This window comes from Mauremys mutica, chromosome 8 (assembly GCF_020497125.1).
Source record: "Mauremys mutica isolate MM-2020 ecotype Southern chromosome 8, ASM2049712v1, whole genome shotgun sequence".
Lineage (NCBI taxonomy): Eukaryota > Metazoa > Chordata > Testudines > Geoemydidae > Mauremys > Mauremys mutica.
The window spans coordinates 1,476,424-1,495,645 of NC_059079.1; the positions used below are offsets into that span (position 1 = coordinate 1,476,424).

Genomic DNA, 19,222 nt, shown 5'->3' on the forward strand with positions numbered 1-19,222 from the left:
GTGTGGAGCCCATGGGAGGACGGGCGGGGCAAGGTCAGATGAAGGCTAGTTGCAGAGCTCTCCCTGAAACCTTCCGTTGTGCGGTGTCTGCTCCCCTTTTGTGATAAGGCTGTAATTTAGAAAACACCTCCAGAGTGTAATTCTCTGCCATTTGGCCTTTTGATTTAATTTCTTCTGGCTTAAAGAACCCGTGCAGTGATTCAGGCTGTTGTGGTGGTCAGAAATGGAGAAGGGAAGTTCTGCAGGAATGTGGTGATCTGTTTCTCTGATCTCTCCTTGTATGAGACACCTTCTGCTATACAAAATGCAGCTAACTTGTTGCTCAGCTGTGGCTGTTGCAGTGGCAGGGGATACTGAAATCTAACTTATTGAGAAGGAAGGTGGCCCAGAGTAGAGGGGTTCTTTCAGAAAGTGTCATGGGCTCTGGACCAACAGAAGAGACCGCTGCATCTCTTCCAGGAGCCAGCCCCTTGAGTTGCATCCACCCGAGGGGTTTGTTCCCAGCTTCAGCTATGCCTGGTTGGGATAGGATTTTGTTTCTCTGGTATGAGCTCACAACATTGGCTCTCAGGGTTTTTCCCACCCAGCTTCAGAATAGCTCTCCTTAGTTTACTCCGCCTCTTTGAGTATCTAGAGAACTATGAGGTGGGTCCATTTCTGAAAAGCCGGAGGCCGTTGATAGCTCTTAATTAGGCTGTCCTCTGCAAAGTGATTGTACCAGTGGGGCTAATTGGCAACAAAGAGCTATTTCTCTGAATGTGTTGTCACAGTGAGGTTCTCTGGCGCAAGCTTACTTCTTCATTAACAAATAACATGGGTCCTCATTTTCTTCCTTGTGGCAGGACTGCTGTTTGTGTTCATTACGAGGAGGTGCGCTGCAGAGAGCCAATGATGACAAGTGAGTATTCCAACTTTTTCTATGGAGCAGTGTAGCACATGAGCACTTGTGAGGTTGTTAAAAGTGCATTGCTTAGTGCGAGTGTGCTGCAGGGATGATGTAGTGACCAAGGGCATCTTCCAGATGGATTGACAGGATTGATGCAGAGGGTTGTAAACATGTATAACATAGTTCAGGATGTGAGCACATGGTGCCTATTGCACCAGGACTTGGGTGAGTGGTGCAGTATCACAGAGACTGACCGCCAGTCACTGACTTCCCAGGGAATTCCCCATCCCAAGGTGGTGATAGCTATTAACTGCTTAGTCTCTTAATAAGTAAAATTGTCTTTGGTTCCCAGAGCCATCTGAAGGGCCGGGAACTCTGAATACCAGGTTACAGAGAGATCATGCCCCATACAGCAACCAAAGGCTCCACATACCTCATCTCTGCCAATACTGTCTAAATTTACACTGCTAGTGTCTTCAGCTCAGGGCTTAGCTGGAGGCGTCTGCATCACAGGACAGCCACAAAGGTTCCTTTGACTTTTCCCAAATGGCACTTCGCTGGCTTTGGGAGATGGGGCCCTCCTACAATGCAGCATATTCTGGCTCAAGGCTGACTTGGGGCAGCTACAGCGTATGCGACTGTTTAATGGAAAAGGACACAGATTAATTTGGCTAGTATGTCTAAAGTTCTTGGATGCAAAATACATTGGTATTGAGTATCTGAATCTTAATGTTCAGTGCTAAGGGGTAAATTATGGGAACTTGGCCTGAAGACTCTGGGAGTGGCCTTTGACCTCTAGGTCACTGTTTCAAAACCAGGTCAGTAGTGACTGTAAATAGTTATCTGACAGGTCCGTGGCCTGAGTCAAACAAGCTTGTAGGGCACATGTGCCTGCAGCACAAATACCACCAGCACAAGTCTCACTCAATCACTCCCTTGTTCACCTCAGTGGAAAGGCCAAGAACTGAATGGGATGAAGTCCACTTTTGCTCCTAGACATCTCCATTATCAGGACTAATGTGAGGGAGGCTTGCACTACTTGAGCTCCAGTCTGCTGTATGGATCAACAAAGGATTTCATTCTTAGGGCCGGAGGGATTGCCAATCTGCTACACTTCATTAGCACTAAACTTGCTTAAATTCTCAACTGTCTTTCTCCAGTGTGTACTGACTTTTTTCCCTCTCCAATTCTGGCAGGTGGGTCCATGTGATGTGTGCTGTAGCTGTACTGGAGGCAAAATTTGTGAATATTGCAGAGCGCAGTCCAGTGGATGTTGGCAAAATTCCCCTGCAGCGCTTCAGACTGGTAAGAAACATCTGAGATTCACTGCTAGGCTTCAAGTATCAGAGGGGGAGCCGTGTTAGTCTGGATCTGTAAAAAGCAACAGAGTGTCCTATGGCAGCCTATAGACTAACAGATGCATTGGAGCATGAGCTTTCATGGGTGAATATGTCTGACAAAATGGGTATTCACCCACGAAAGCTCATGCTCCAATACATCTATTAGTCTATAAGGTGCCACAGGACTCTTTGTTGCTTTTTACTGTTAGGCTTGTTGGTTTCACTGAGGTCCTATCTGTGGGGTCTTCTATTCTCCTCCTGAAGGAGACAACTCCTCTCTGTTAATTAGAGGTCAGAGAAAATCTGAGCTCTGATAGTTGGGAGGTGGTTTGTTAAATAAATCCAGTTAGAGTATTCCCTACTCTCCAAAAGCTAGCTTTGTTCTTGGGTATTAATACAGAGCACAATAATTACCTGAAGGTAGAAGTAACAAGGGGGTTAGTATAGAGTCTTGTTATAATTTAGCTAGTGATTTGAATTGCATAATACAGTAATATGTTGGTATCTTATGCAGGAAACTCTAGGCACTTTAAATTAAAATAAAAGCTGGGTCTGTTTAGCTTGTCTACAAACTCGGTTTAAAGAACATTAGACTCCCCCTTCCTCCTCTTCTATCTAAAGGAGTGAGTTTCCCTCAATCCAGAAGGAGAGAGCTGAGCTTTGTATGGCTGTCACATTATACCTTGCTATTAACTATCCAAGCATGCAATCCAGTGCAGCACTAGCAGAAGAGGTGGGGTGGGATTTGACCAGTGGACTTGGAGGCACTGGTAAAGCAGCATAATAGAGGGGAGACCACTGCCAAATGCATTCTCAATCATTGAAGAGTTTGAGGTGTCAGCGATGAGATTGGATCGTGAACGTAGCCCCTAAAGCATCTCTGCATGTGTATGATAGGTAGATCTGTTCCATCTGAGGAAGCCTATTCTGCATGAGTCCTTGCTAACTGTCCTGAGTCCTGGGCAGCGTTTTCATTTTTAGTATTCTACAGTCTAGGCACTCGTGAGTCTGAGACTCACGGAATTAGGAGAAGGTGCAAATACTTAATGCTTATTTCTTATATATCACTTTTCGTCAGCTGTTCTCAAAGTGCTTCACAATCATTTAATTTATCCTCAAAACCCCTGTACCTAAAAATATGACAATGGTCTGAACCGCTTTGTTAAAAAACCTTCAGTATTTCGGGGCAAACGAGGTGAGAATTTTTAAATAAAAAGCTGTGTGTTGACTTTAGCTGTAAGATATGGGACTTCCTGGCAGGCACGACTAATTTTTAGAAATATGTAAATTTTAGAGCCTTTTCCTCCATTTGCTCATTCCTGCTTTTAAGGATATGAACCAGTGTTTGTGACGTCCATCAGTTACCACAAATCCGCTGGCCCAAATCTAGCCTTCTGCCTTTAGGATAAGGTTATGGAATCTGCATCTGTACAAATTCTCCTCAGTTCTCCTCCCTTCTGAAATTCTGTCTCTGGTTTTATGAAATCCTTTGGGGTATAATGTTACTCTAGCCCTCTGGCCTGTTTCTGTCCTTGTACAACTACCGCCAGGAATTGCAGTGGGCCATTGACTTTTGTTATTGCTGAAATGTGGTAGAATGACATGTGTCCAGATCTCCTTTCCTTACAGACATTTCAGTTCACATTTTGCTATTCAGCTTGTTGGATTGGTATATTATAGACAGTTACTTTTTTGCCTTTGTCCCTGTTTGTCACTCCTGAGATTCCTGCCCTGTTATGAAATAAAACAAGTGCCCTTCTCTCTCTAGAATATAATAAAGCATGGTGCCTTTTTGGGATAGAGATTAATTGGAATAATGTAGTAACAAAAAAGGGTATTTCTAGTAACACCTGGGGAGCCTGTCAGCATTCTGTGCCTGGGGAAAGCCAACGCTGAGCAGTAATCTCTAGTTTCCTGTCTGCAGAAATGCATCTTCTGTAAGAAGCGGAGGAAGAGAATTTCAGGTTGCTGTGTGCAGTGCTCTCATGGTCGCTGTCCTACGTCCTTTCATGTCAGCTGTGCTCAAGCAGCTGGAGTCATGATGCAGCCTGATGACTGGCCATTTGTCGTCTTCATTACCTGCTTTAGGCATAAGATTCCATCCCAGGCAGAGGTGAGTATTTGGGACATAACTAGGATTTGTTCTGGAGTAGGCCAGAGTATCAAGGGAAACTGAAAAGCTTTCGGCTGTGCTAGAGATAAGGTGGATGAAGTAATGTCTTTGACAGATCATACCAATAAAAGAATTCCTTGTGCATTTTAGCCAGCATAGTCTAATGACCTTGGCTCCCATCCCATGCCAAGAATTGAGCCCTCATCTCAGTCCTGCTGCTGACTGCTTGTGGCCTTCAGCCAGTCACCTTTCCTGGGTTTCAGTTTTGTCTATAAAGTGACTGAGAACCACCTCCCCCTGGAGCTGTCATGAGAAGGAATAGTGTGTGTGTGAGAGAGAGAGAGAGAAGTAAGTGATACTAATGTGCAGAGTTAGTACTGGGATCCCAGTGGAATGTCATGTTCTGTGACCAGCCAGCGAGTAACGTTCCCATGCAGCCCTTCTACCAAATGAACTGCAGCATCTGCTCGAGATGGGCCTGTAGAGGGCTTGCTGCAAAGTCCTCAAAATGTCTTGAGGAACCTACTCTAATGAGCGAGAGCTTGTAACTCCCTAGCTGGCCTGAGCTATGCACAACACTGTCTTGGTGGCTGCAGCTGGCTGGTTTGGTTTTTAAGCATTTAAAGCACTCTTTTAAAGATTGACTTCAGTTCACTGGTGGATCCTATGTATAATTAAGAACTCTTGGCAACAACGTAGTTCTGTCTCTTCTCATCTGCCAAGGTCCATGTTCAGTGCCAGTACACTGACCTTCATTTCAGCTGTCTAACAAGAGCTCTTCTCCTCTCAGCGAGCTAAAGCTGCTCTGCAGGATCTCTCAGCTGGTCAAATAGTAATCAGCAAGCACAAGAATGGTCGTTTCTATCAGTGCGAAGTGGTCAGTCTTACAAAGGAAACCTTCTATGAAGTCAACTTTGATGATGGCTCCTTCAGCGATAACCTCTATCCAGAGGACATTGTGGTATGTTGTGAAATAAGAGAGCTGCTCCACTAGAGGGCATGTGATACAAGGAAACTATCACCATTGTGGGAGCAAATGTGTCTGTCTGCTAACATCTCTAGGGGGTTAATGACCGTTCATACGGTGGAAAGTATTCTAATCTGAGCAGAGAATTTCTTACAGCTTTTTAGATTTCTTCCCACTTAAAAAACTTTCATTGTTTAACTTAATGCTTTGGTTGCAAAGTGCCTGTATTGGTCTTCTTTCTGACTTATGAGCATCCGTATTCATTGTCCTTGTCAGGCCTTAGTTAGCTGTTGTCTTTGTTTTCAGTTCTGTACCGAACTGCATGGGTGGGCTGGGTGGGTTTTATATACAGAACAAGGCAGTTGTGGCTGAACTGTAGCCTGTAGACAGAAGGTTTATCTGCTGGTCGCCATATCTTCTTCAGTGAAGTTAATAGCAGCATGGAGCTATTTATGTGCCAAACTTGCATTCTCTGTGCCTCAGGCACCTTGGAAAGGCCCCTTTTCAGAGGCACTTGATGTGTGGAGGTTGCCATGTGGCTACTACGCAGGGCTGGGAGGTGCGGTAGTGAAGGGCAAACAACAAGGCAATGCATTTGCACAGTTGTCACTGAGGATGCAGGTTGTGTTCAGGGTCTCTGTAACGAGCTGAGCCAGGAGAAGGAAAGGATCCACAAAGCTTGACTTTGAAATTGCAGACCATTTGAAATAGCTGGGAGCAGGAAACACCCTGTGTTTATGAACTGATGGTTTAGTTGTGGCACACAGGGAAATTGAGCCACAGTCTCTAGATGGGAATTTCCACCTATCTCAGGGGCTGTTCGTAAGGTGCTTTGGTACTCTGATGGAAGGCCCTATACAAATGGGATGGATCTCGCTGGGCCTGCTGAATCTTTATGCAAATATAAAGAAGCTGTTACTGCTCACTTGTCCAAATCTCCTGACTTTCCTTCTTGTGCCATCAGAGTCGAGACTGTCTTCAGCTGGGTCCTCCTGCTGAAGGAGAAGTCGTGCAAGTCAGATGGACAGATGGACAAGTCTATGGAGCCAAATTTGTGGCATCACATGCCATCCAGATGTACCAGGTACCGAGCTCCTATTCCTTTCCACTGCCCTCCACCTCTCACTATTTAAATAAAATGCTCATCACAGTAGTCTCTAGACACCTCCCCACAGCCTGTTTTAGATGCTCTTTTGTAGAAGTGTGGTACTACTGGCAAACCAAGTCCGAGGACCCTCTTTAATTCCTGCAGTCAAATCCCACGCAGGAAGGGGCGGGGGCGGTATGGGTTTTTTTCCTGGTATATTGGAAGGAAAGCTGCATAGAGAAGAGATTATATTTTTATGGCAGTAAAAATCTCAGCCTTTAGTCTGGATGGAGCATAAATGCTGAATAACTGGGTGCTGATGACCCTGTTATCGCCTAGATGTTCTTTGTGACCCACCGATATATAGCCAGGTACAGATGAGTGAGTTATTCACCCCTTCCCTTCTGCACTAGAAACACAAATCCATGGGATATGCAGAGAAGTGATTCCATGCAGCAGGTTGTAGGAAACAGGCATCTAGTCCATGTCTGCTCTGTGAGCTAAGCCCTTCTGCCACCAGCCTCAGCAGTGAGCCCTGCAAGTGCGACTGTTGAGTTTCCAGACATCCTGGGGTCATGCTAAAGGGGTTGGGCTGAGCTTGCACAACATGGGCACGTTCCAAAGGGTTAGACTCAGGTGTGAAAACAGCCTCATTTTCAGAGGTGCCGAGCACCAGCAGTGCCCACTGAACTCCGCAGCATTCTGGATGGCTCACCACCTCTGAAAATCAGGCTGCTTTTATCTGACTGCCTAGCTGCAGGCACCTGTATTTGAAAATGGGCCCCAATATTTAAGCTCCTGTAGCTGAACCTGGCTGAAGCAAAGTTCTTTATTTACAAAAAACCCTTGAATTTTAGAGTGATTGTGTACACCTCGTCCTCTTCTCCCAACCCTGCTGCTTGGGTAACATCCAGAGTGGCATTGACGCACCCAGTTTGCCTGACAAGTAAAAATCCCCAGTGAGGGGCTGGCTTATTGCGAAGTGTTCTGAGAATATTCCTAAAACTGGTCATTCCCTTGACCCTAGGCAGATTGGGCTGCACCACTTCCTGCTCCTCTTAGGATTATTGCTTGTATAAAGTCTGTTCCCAATACTAGATATTAACCAGCTGCTGCGACCTCCCTCATTTACACATGACCCCATGCTATGCCAGAGAGTACATGTCTATCGAAAGCTTTTGTTATGGGAGCTCACTTAGAGAGCTGGGACTGAACAGGGAGACTCTGCAGTAGTGGGGGCATCTGGCTTTTGTGACCTCAGGCAGTACAGTGTCATTTGTGTGTTAGGTGGAATTTGAAGATGGATCCCAGCTGATGGCGAAGAGAGATGATGTGTACACCCTTGATGAGGAGCTTCCAAAGAGAGTCAAATCAAGGCTGGTAAGTAGCGGGGGTGTGCATCTGTACTAAAAGTCCACTCCATAACCTTGATGTCCATTTGACTTCACCTGAGAGTAGCCTGCCTTCATGGGAGCAAATCCATTGAAGTGCACAGCAGCAAGGGCATTGCAAGGTGAGACTTGTGCTGGGAGTTTAATGTTTTCTGTCTGTTCCTTGGCTGATCTAGCTCTCTGTAGATACATTACTTCAGCTCACCTCTGTCTGAGGTCTGTAGCCCTTCATTGCTCACTGACAATTTATGGGACTTAACTAGTGAAATCCTGCATCTCTGAAATAGTGAGATACACCAGGAAGTGCCTTGGTGTCCTTGGCCTGCATCGCTCCAGAAGGCCTGGCATAGTAAGGCATTAGCTTCACAACCCAGGCACATTGCTGACCTGAGAGGCAGGTCCCGTGCACTCATTTGACTGTCCTAGCTCAGGTGCAACGCTTGTTAATAAGCATGCAGAGTGTCCGAGTCCAAGAAGGGTGGGTGGGGCATTCATGCTGAGTGCGTGTTTAAATCTGCCTGTCTCAATAGAGTGGAGCATGCTGCAGACGTACTGGGTGTTTAGCTTGATCATTGCACTGACCCCCTAGGTCTCCTTCACACTTGGCATTGAGCTAGAATCCTTTGGCCCTCAGTGTTGTGTTTGCCCATTAATCATTTCAGTGGGTCTAGTGACTGCAGGTTTGTTAAGCTGCTTCTCTCTCCATGCTGCAGTGTCACGTGGGCTTATGCATAACAGTCCTGTCACCCCGTGCCCTACGTGATTTCTCTGCAGTGTGGGAGAGCTTGTGGGTGAGGGGTAATGAGTGAATCTGAGCGGCGCTGTGGGTGTCTAACCCTGCTTTACTCTTGCAGTCAGTAGCTTCAGATATGCGCTTCACAGAAATCTTCACAGAGAAGGAGGTCAAACAAGAGCGGAAGAGACAGAGAGTGATCAACTCGCGCTATCGGGAGGACTACATCGAACCTGCACTGTACCGGGCCATCATGGAGTAAGCACTGCCTATGGTAGAGAAGGAGAGATGTCAACCTCCCAATGGATTCTAACACTCCAGTACAACAGAGGCCAAACTTGGACATTGCAAATCCATGGGGTTTTTTTTGTTTGTTTTTTTTAAAGGAAGCTACAATACTGTACCCTGCAGTAGCTGAAAGGAGATTGTTGGACGGTGGAACCGTTCAGTGTTGCAACAGTGGATGCCTGCCTGCAGGCTCCTCCCCTGAAGTTGTCTGCACCAAACAAGTATCCAGCAAGCCAGCTTGGAGTTCTGCCTTCCACAGCTTATCTCCTCGAACAGTCTCTCGTTGTTTCTTCTTCTCTGAGACAAAATTGACAGGTGGCAAACTCTTCTGGGAACTTCCCCCAGGCATCTTGGCAGCTGCAGGAGGATACAAAGTGTGTAGTTTTTGTTGAATAATGTTCCTGATTCTGGGAATCTCTCCCCAATGGCCACACCTGCGCCGAGCAGGCAGTATTACTGGTGCTTGACATTGAACCACTTTTTATATTTATATCTGTGTGTTTTGTCTGGAGCAGCTTCAGTTTCTTGTTTCTCAGCATCTCCCTTCTGAGGGTGGAGCCCCAGGCTGTGCAGGGCCAAGTGGATTGGAGGCGTTTGTGTGAAGAGATGAAATGTGAAAATCAAATCCTATTGGACGAGCTATTTAACCCTCCATTTAGTTTTTGTTCTGATTTGATATTTTGAGACTTACTCGTGTTTAATTGTAATGGTCTGTGCCTACGTATAAATAGGAATCTGTCTGGAGCCTCCTGCAGTGCAGCCCTCTAACAAGAATATTCATTCAGCCCCCAAAGAGTACTTGAGCGTACACTTCGCTAAGGCAATAAAGACCAAAGGGTCCTCCTAGAGATCCAAGCACCACAGTATTGGCTATGACAGGGCAGCAGTGTCTGTAGAATCCAGCACCTCGTCTGTGGCCATGCTGCCACCGGCTCTTACCTAGGATAATTAGATCTGAGTATAGGACCCAGTTACAAGATGCACTGAACTGTACTTGTTAATGAAGGGTTGTGTAGTGCCACTCAGAAGCAGAAGTGTTGCCACATTCTTCTGTCTGGCCACAGCTGGTAGGGCATCTGTTTTTAAATCCTGTGTAGAGCATTAATTGGATACACTCTTAGTTGTATTGGATAGACTTGACTATCCCAACAATGGAAAGCTGTCAGTTCAGGAGCCATGCATTGCTTGTATCCTGAAGATGTTCTGACATGCTCCTAGTAAAGCATTAACAAGTTAAAGCAGCAATTGTATAAGGATGTGTGGCTTTCCCACCCTCTGGGAAAGGGATTTTAGATTGTGGGCAGACTGGCTGCCTTCCAGCTGCATGGAGTGACTTGGGTAGTTTCCCTTTGTTGAGAAAAAATCGTACAAATATACTCAGTTATTTTCTTTTAATTCTCTTCACTGACATAGACCCATCGCTGTACTAAAGGGACCTTGTGTACACAAGACCCTGATTTATAGCAGTTTCCTCTTTGTTTATATAAACACTATAAACCAAATTATTTTGAAATCTGGTGCATCAACTTGTGATTAGCAATAAAATGTAGTGTTGTGCAGTGACTTTTTGACTCTTGATCAGCAAAGTAATAAACAAGCTTTTTTGAAAAATAATCCTCTGTTTATACCAAAACTCTTCTAGGATCAGGATACTGATGTGACTAGTGACAATACAAATGTCTAGTGCTCAGGCTTGCTCTTGTTTGTCCTTCTCTTACGATGTGTGGGAGAAGCCCTTGATAATCAGCATTTGGGCAGATTCCTGGAAGGAACAGGGCCTTCACTTTGTATGTTTTCCCAGTAGCTTAATTCATCATGGTTGGTTTCAAATGTTGATGAATCATTCTGGTAAGCATTGGAATTGTTAACATGTAAAACTGGGACATTGTAAAATTGCCATAGTATCTGCAAGTGTGCAGGTTTACAAAATGAGAATCGGTTAGAGCTGCAAGTAGTCAACTCCTTTTGATGCCATTTCTGTGGCTTACAAAAGGAAGAGAAGTTGCCAGCATCTCTGAATCTGCCCTCTAGTCTTCTAATGTACCTGGGATTCACTTTAATCCCCTCTGGACTGAATGCTGTCCTGTTCATCACTGGAAAATCTATTCTGCTTTCCCACCCCCAAAAAGGTACAGTTTAGCTCTCTGGGTGATGTACAGGCTTCCTACCCAATCTGGTATATTACCTGCATGGACCGAGTTTTCATTCCAGGTGGTGATACTATATGTCTGGTATAAATACCTATCCACAAAGAAGGCTCCCACCCTAAAATGACAATTTAGTGCAAGGCAGCTGGGTTTGTGTCACCTGCCCCTCTCAGTACTGAGTGACTTTCAAGAGAGTTTCCATGCTCAGTATTAGTTCTGGTCAGGGAGCTCTGACCTGATGTGACCCAAAGTGTTCTCTGTAAACAGACTTCAGATTGATGGTCTTGTCAGCTATCTGCACTGTCTTGGAAACCACTGCCATCCTTGCTGAGTTTGCTGCATCATTGGATAAAGAAAGGTTGTCTCATTAACTGCATTTAACAGTGTAGTTTAATAAACATATACAGATGTAAACCTAATTTCCGATCAGTTTATACCGGACCCCCATTCTGGTGACGTAGACCTGCACTCCAGCACCAGGCTAGGTGTACAAATTGAAATGGGATCAGAATTCCTCATGTTTAACACACCAGGGAGTCCATGTCCTTTTTTGACTCCAAGTAAAATCCTTAAATTTTTAGACCGATTCTGTAGGCACCTCCATTAATATGCTTAAAATATAAGGGGCAGAAAATAGCTCTTAAAATAGCAGCTGTACAATATTTAACTTGTGTCCCTACATTGTCCTATCTTGTGAGAAAACTGACCTTTGCTCTGACACATTCTGGTGTGTGTGTGTCCTTCACACAATATTTCGTCATTCCAATCTCAGGACAAGTGCCATTAGGATGCCAGTTGGGCAGGTGCTTTTGGAATATATTTAAAATAGGTAGGTAGTTCTAGAAAAGTGTTCAAAACACAAATGTTGATGCTAACCTATCCCATAGGGAAGCTCTGGGTGAGAGCTATTCATTTGCTCCATTTGGTGTAGCATTGCAGATCATGGGCTGCATCCCCTTTCCTCTCATGCTAAGTCTGATTTTTGGTTCAGGTTGGGCTCTTAGCAAACTGTAGAATGGAGCTGTCTGGATGTAATCCTGGGCAAGGCTGGCACTTTTCCTTTTCCTTCTTTTTAGAACTGGGAAGCAAGTGTCCTGTTTTTGCTAACTGCGTATTGTAGATCCCCTCTTTGTGTCCAGACTTCTAGGAGAACTCCTGCTCCACTAGCAGGGCCTTATGACAGGCAGGGAAAGTAGTTGCAATGGTTACACCCATTTTCTAAAGATCGTCCTTCCAAATTTCTGAATGAGACAGAGCTCCGATCTGGGGTTAAATGAGTTCTGTATTGGTGTGATCAGGAATGCCTGGGATGAGAGAGGTGTCACCCTTCTCTGGCCACCCAGCCTGAGGCTTCCATATGTATCTACAGTTCCCATGCTCCACTTGGGCTCCTGTTGTCTGACCTGTCCACTACTGTGCTTTGGTTTTTTTAATGCGAACATGGGAGGGAATAAGACTCCAGCAGCCTCTGTATTGTTTTTAATTTGATCTAGTAATAAACATAATTAACTTCAAAACAGACAATCTCTGGACTGATTTAAATCTTTAACAATTTTACTTGGCAATCCTCACAAGGCTTTTAATTACTTTGTCTAGTTTTATTACCTATTAACCTCCTCCAAATCCTCCATTACACCCTCTCCTTACATGGCTGTCCAGTGGTTACATGACAACTTGGGTACCTTTAGTAAGAATGAGTGGTGGTTGCTGCCCTTCTATGATCAAAGAAACTAAAGGTAGGGACTTTAAGCTGTGCACCCCTAACAGTTCACCACGAGGATGGAGCGTGCCTCAACAGTTCACCACTGTCTGGTGGTTTTTGTTTTTGTTTCCCCTGGAAGGATAATATGATGAGACAAGATTCATTCTGCTGCTATTCTAACCGGTTCAGAATCCAATGTGCTGGTAAGGTGCTTAGTTTTATTTAACATATCAGTAGGTTATTGTGGTCTCCAAAGCCTCTTCTCTTTTCTTACCTGCCATCTCCACCCCTCAGCAAAAGGAAACCAGTCACTCAGCCGAAGCTGTTCAGCAGTCTCCTTCCTCAGGAGCAGTGTGCCTAGGCACTGTGCTGCCCAGCCAGCAGGAAAGACGCTCTGAATGCTGGAACAAACAACCCAGCTCTTCGAGTGAGTGAGTGTCCGTGTCCATTCCACTGGAGATGTGTGCGCACCTCATGCACAGTTGTCAGAGAATTTTTCCTCTCAGCAGTACCTGTTGGGGTGGCTCGAGTGTGTCTGTTGCTACATACCACTGCCTGCTCGTATGAGGGGAGAGGTGCCGTAACCCCCCGTTAGTTCCTTCTTAACAACAATGACCATCGTTGAAGTACTTAGAGTCTTGCTATCGCAAACTAGTTGTCCTCATTCTGTGTACAATCGGTTTCTCTTTTCATGTTAGATATAGTGTGTCGTTAGTGTTAGGTTTTAGTTTTTATGTCCCATTTGGACCAAATTTAATTCTCAGGACTGGATCTCCTGGGTTCAAATCCTGCCAGTTGTGTACGAGACCGATGTTGGTCAGTGACCTACACCCCAGCTGCCTAAAATGTTTGGGAGAACCAACCATCAGGACAAGTATCACGTTTGTAGAGGGTTTAAGCCTTGCTCTAAAAAAGATGGAGCAACGAGTCTTGTATTTTCTTATGGAGGTGGCACTTTGCTCTCCATCAGCACTGTTGGATTCAGAGTGGGCTCCAAGCATGGCACCAGGAGTACAGAGTGTGCCTCCTGAGATGTCTCCGGCATTGTGTTTTGTGTCTCTAAATACCAAGGACACAGTACCCTGTCCAGCAAGATCTTTAGTACTGAGGCCAGCCAGAAGCAAGAAGTGTGGCAGGGATGCTGAGAGGAAGTGTTCTCTGGAGTGCTCCCCTGCTACAAAGGGGGCTTTGTCAACTCTGGAACCTGTGCCAGGTTCATTGAGGATAGCCCCTGAAGTCCCTATACATCAGACCCAAGATCCAATTCTGGTACCAACAATGCTGGAAGCATACGCTGCTGCCAAAGAATTGCTTAACCTCTTGGTACGAGTTTCCCTGGCAGCATAGGAAGGGTTACTGTTGGTACTGGCAACTATGGTCCCCACACCAGCTCCACAAGAGCATGCAGTACCGATGCCGGTTCCTGTACCTAGGAGGCCGGTCCATTCCGGGGGCAAGCCACCATTAACATCCCCAGTATCACCATCTCAGAGTTCGGCTTACCTGTCTCCTGTCCGCACTAGTTCTGCTCCACCAGGACTCAAATCCTCTTCATTGGATTTGTAAGAGGATTTGTGTCGTGTAGCTGACGGGAAGCTTATCCTCCATCTGAGCTGGGGGGTCCGTGGATGTCTCAGCAGTTACATCACAAAAGGCAATGGCCTGTGCAACCAGGGGGCCCACCACCACCATACCAGTGGCCTTTCTGTGTACTGTGGGGTGTCCCTTCCCCTGCTAGGACATCTTGTCCATCTGAGAGGACTTCCTTAAAGGTGCACTGAGATCGGCGCCACACATCATGTTCTCTAACACCCGGTACCAGGACCAAGTAACTGGAAATTGCTCAGACAGCTCCTCCATGGCAAGAGTCAGACCAGCCATTGCCTCAGCATCCTGGTGCATCTTCTTTCTCATCACCAGACAAGGCTGTAGAAGTGATGAGTGACTCACCACCACCAGAGGATTACAAGACTCACCAAGAATTGCTTAAGAGGGTGGCCTTGGTTTTAGATGTTAAAGTGGAAGAGGTCTGTAGGAAATACCACGGCCTAGTGGAGGGCCCTCCAGAGAGGCACTTCCAAATAACACAATTTCTGGAATCAGTTAAAACACTGGCAAGACCCAGTGTTCTTCTTCCCACCCACCCATGGCTAAATGGGCAGGGGACATACTATGCCCCTTCTGAGGGCTTCAAACACTTCTTCTCTCACCTGCCTCCAGGCTCTTTGGTGGTGATAGCAAATGAGTGGGAGACGCCTGGACACCAAGCGTTGACACCAAAGAGTAAAGAATCAGAGGCTGGACTTGTTTGGCCATAAACTATTCGAGAGGAGACCTACAGCTAAGAATTGCTAACAAGCTCTCCTAAGTCGCTACAACGTAGTCCTCTGCGAAAACCGTGAAGTCGAAAGACAGGCTACTGGAAGACTCCAGGAAAGAATACGCTTTCATGGTAGAGGAGGGGCAAGCTGGTGGCAAGGGCAACTCTTCAGGATAGTTTGGATGTGGCTAACTCACCCGCTCTATCCGTGGCATCCACCATGTCTATGATAAGATGTTCATGGCTGCAGTCTTCTGGTCTCCCTCCTGAAGTACAGCAGGCATCCAGGATTTGCCATTTCAGGGATTGTCCTTTTCTGAAAAGACAGATGACAGGCTGCATAGGCTTGGAATTTACACATTGGCAACAGAGGAAGCAATTTTCGCCCTAGCGGGCTCACGGATATCAGAGCTTTATTTTTCTGTCCCAAGACCTGCCAAGAAGAAGTGGCAGGAATTACATGAGGGGACCACTCATCTGTGACAGCAGGTTCCTTTCACCCAGCGTCCCAGTCTAAAAACTTGCATTTTGATGGGTTTGTCAAGGGCAGTGTGCCCATACTTGCAGAACACCTTGTTCCTACCCATATTTTTGCAAAGTGATTGTCCCACCTCCTTCTGTGCTTGGATTTGCATCACATCGGATCCCTGGGTCCAAAGCACGGTGGACATGGGATATTCCCTTTAATTTGTTTCTATCACTCTCTTTCCCCACTCTCATAAGGCCATTCTTCAGCAGATCTAATCTCTCCTGGCAGGAGCCATAGAGGAAATTCCTCTACCTCGAGGGGGAAAGGCTTTTATTTCTGCTGTTTTTCCTTATTCCCAAAGCAAAAGGCAGTTTGACCTATTTTGGATCTAAGAATTAAATACCTGCAGTAAACAGGTTATCCTAATTTTCATCATTCCTTCTATGGAACAGGGTGTCTGGTTTGCTGCCCTCGGCTTAAAGGGCTCTATGCTCTGTGCTCTATGATTAAAAATCTTAAGTGACCTCCTAGGTTTAAAGAAACAAACTTCAACTGCTTTACAGTTGAGAATTGCCAACTACCAGGCCTTAATGACGAAGTACAACCACACAAATTATACCAAGCTGAACTCTTATTTAACATCTACTGACAGAGAGCAGTTCTAGGCAATTATTGCAGAAGGCTAACTCCTCACCAGGACATCTCTGCAGGCTTCTATTGTCACAGGCAACTGTGTCGGCAGTTCAGTTTCTACAGCAGTAGTTATGAGGAGGGTCTCCTGGCTTCAGCTCTCAGGATTCCCTAAAGACCATTTTCAGTACAGGTTACCTATCATCTGCCCCAAGGGTCTTTTCAGTGGTTGTGTTGGTAGTAGCAGCTTGCCTCTGCAGGAATGGAATTTTGCTCCAGAACAAGGCTGGGGCACCGATCCTTGGGGGTTGCCTTTCATTGCCAGTGGTCACCAGGTCTTGTGTATGTGTGCCCCCAACTCCTCTGAAGCCTCCCCCACACAGAGGTGAGTAGAAGTGTCATTCGTTGGACATGAGGAGAGCTTGAGTCTTCTAATTGGACCGCACCAGACCCTCTAGAGCCTCAACAGTTACCTGTCTTGGATGGTGAAAGGTAAACCGGTTTCTACTCAGAGGATTTCCTCTTGCATTCATTTGTGCTGCCAGTTTGCTAACATCACACCACCCCATAGACTATTGGCTCTTTCGACTAGAACGCAAGCCGCTTCAGACATTTTCCTAGCACAGTTCCTATTCAGGACATTTGCAAAGCAGCAGCTGGTCATCCAGTCATACTTTTGCTGCTTATTATGCCATTTCCCAGCAGTCCGGGAATTATGCCAGGTTTGGATGGGTTGGTCTTAGGGCTGTCAATGAATTGCAGTTAATGGATATGATTAATGCAAAGCAAACTAATGTATTTAAACAAATAGTTGCCATTAATTGCAATTTTAATCACACTGTTAATATTTTAAAAATTTCAGGTGTTTTTTCTACATTTTCAAATATATTCAGTTAAAACAGAATACGAAGTGTACAGTGCTCACTATATATTATTTTTATTACAAATATTTGCACTATAAAATATAAACAAAAGAAATACTGTTTTTCAATTCACTTCATTCAAGTCCACTCGGTCCTACATCTTGTTCAGTCAATCGCTAAGACAAATAGGTTTGTTTACATTTATGGGCTATAATGCTGTCCGCTTTTTATTTACAATGTCACCTGAAAGTGAGAACAGGTGTTCACATGACGCTGTTGTAGCCGGCGTTGCAAGGTATTTACTTGCCAGATATGCCATACATTCGTATGCCCCTTCATGCTTCGACTTGTAGGCTCTAAAGTTTTGCATTATTTTATTTTTGAGTGCAATTATGTAAAAGATATCAAAACATGTAAGTTGCATTTTTCATGATAGCAATTGGACTACTATATTTGTATGAGGTGAATTGAAAACTACTATTTATCTTATTTTTACAGAGCAGATATTTGTAATAAAAAAAATTTAGTGCTGGTGATTAATCGCATTTAACTCGTGCAATTAATTTAAAAAAATCACAATTAAAAAATCCGTGATTATTCAAATTTTAATTGCACTGTTAAACAATAGAATACCAATTGAAATTTATTAAATATTTTGGCTATTTTTCTACATTTTCAAATATATTGATTTCAATTGAAACAATACAAGTGCTTACTTGATATTTTTATTACAAATATTTGCATTGTAAAAATGATAAAAGAAACAGTATTTTTCAGTTCTCCTCATACAAGTACTGTAGTGCAATCTCTTTATGGTGAAAGTGCAACTTACAAATGTACTTTTGTTTTGTTGCATAACTGCACTCAAAAACAAAACAATGTAAAACTTTAAAGTCCACTCAGTCCTTCTCATTCAGCCAATCGCTAAGACAAACAAGTTTGTTTACATTTACAGGAGGTAAAGAGAATGCTGCCCACTTCTTATTTACAATGTCACCTGAAAGTGAGAACAGACGTTCGCATGGCACAGTTGTAGCCGGCATTGCAAGGTATCTATGTGCCAGATATGCTAAACATTCGTATGCCCCTTCATGCTGGCCACCATTCCAGAGGACATGCTTCCATGCTCATAATGCTTGTTAAAATAATAATGCGTTAATTAAATTTGAATTAATTAATTAAATTAAACTGAACTCCTTGGGGGAGAATCGTATGTCTCTAGCTCTATTTTACCTGCACTCTGCCCTATATTTCATGTTATAGCAGTTTCAGATGATGACCCAGCACATGTTCATTTTAAGAAAATTTTTGCTGCAGATTTGACAAAATACAAAGAAGGTACCAATGTGAGATTTCTGAAGATAGCTACAGCACTTGACCCAAGGTTTGAGAATCTGAAGTGCTGTCCAAAATGTGAGAGGGATGAGGTGTGGCGCTTGCTCTCCCAAGTCTTAAAAGAGCAACACTCCAATGCAGAAACTACAGAACCCAAACCACCAAAAAAGAAAATCAACCTTCTGCTGCTGGCATCTGACTCAGATGATGAAAACGAACATGCATCGGTCCGCTCTGCTTTCGATCGTTAGCAAGCAGAACCCGTCAATAGTGGTTGAAGTGTGAAGGGACATATGAATATTTAGCCCCTCTGGCACATAAATATCTTGCAACGCCGGCTACAATAATAGTGCCATGAGAACGCCTGTTCTCACTTTCAGGTAACATTATGAACAAGAAGCGGGCAGCATTATCTCCTACAAATGTAAACAAACTTGTTTGTCTGAGTGGCTGAACAAGAAGTAGACTGAGTGGACTTGTAGGCGCTACAATTTTACATTGTTTTATTTTTGAATTCAGTTTTTTTACATAATTCACATGTTTAAGTTCAACTTTCATGATAAAGAGATTGTACTACAGCACTTGTATTACATGCATTGAAAAATGCTATTTTTGTTTTTTACAGTGCAAATATTTTTAATAATATAAAGTGGGCACTGTACTATTCTGTGTTGTAATTGAAATCAATATATTTGAAAATGTAGAAAACATCCAAAAATATTTTAATGAATGGTATTCTATTGTTTAACCGTGTGATTAAAATTGCGATTGACTCTTTTAATCTCTTAATTATGATTAGTTTGACAGCCTTAGTTAGTCTACAATTGCTGTTCAAGTAGACTCCAGGCCTGCCTCCACATTAATCTGCTTGTGAGTCACCTCCAGTGGAAGAGGCATGTACAATCACTCGAAAGAAAAAGGGTTACCTACCTTTCCATAACTGTTGTTCTT

At 44.3% G+C, this 19,222-nt stretch overlaps 1 protein-coding gene across 4 annotated transcripts in view; it reads left to right on the plus strand.

The window, feature by feature from the left end:
* KDM4A (lysine demethylase 4A) overlaps positions 1–12,469 on the plus strand; it is a 42,558-nt gene extending 30,089 nt beyond the window's left edge. For all 4 annotated transcript variants that reach the window (XM_045027253.1, XM_045027255.1, XM_045027254.1 and 1 more), the window contains exons 16-22: positions 843–898; positions 2,083–2,191; positions 4,151–4,339; positions 5,130–5,300; positions 6,271–6,390; positions 7,681–7,773; positions 8,639–12,469. In XM_045027253.1, coding sequence (XP_044883188.1) covers positions 843–898; positions 2,083–2,191; positions 4,151–4,339; positions 5,130–5,300; positions 6,271–6,390; positions 7,681–7,773; positions 8,639–8,779 — 879 coding nt within the window. In that variant the 3' untranslated portion in view covers positions 8,780–12,469. The remainder of the gene's footprint in view (positions 1–842; positions 899–2,082; positions 2,192–4,150; positions 4,340–5,129; positions 5,301–6,270; positions 6,391–7,680; positions 7,774–8,638) is intronic.
* The last annotated feature ends 6,753 nt before the right edge of the window (positions 12,470–19,222 follow it).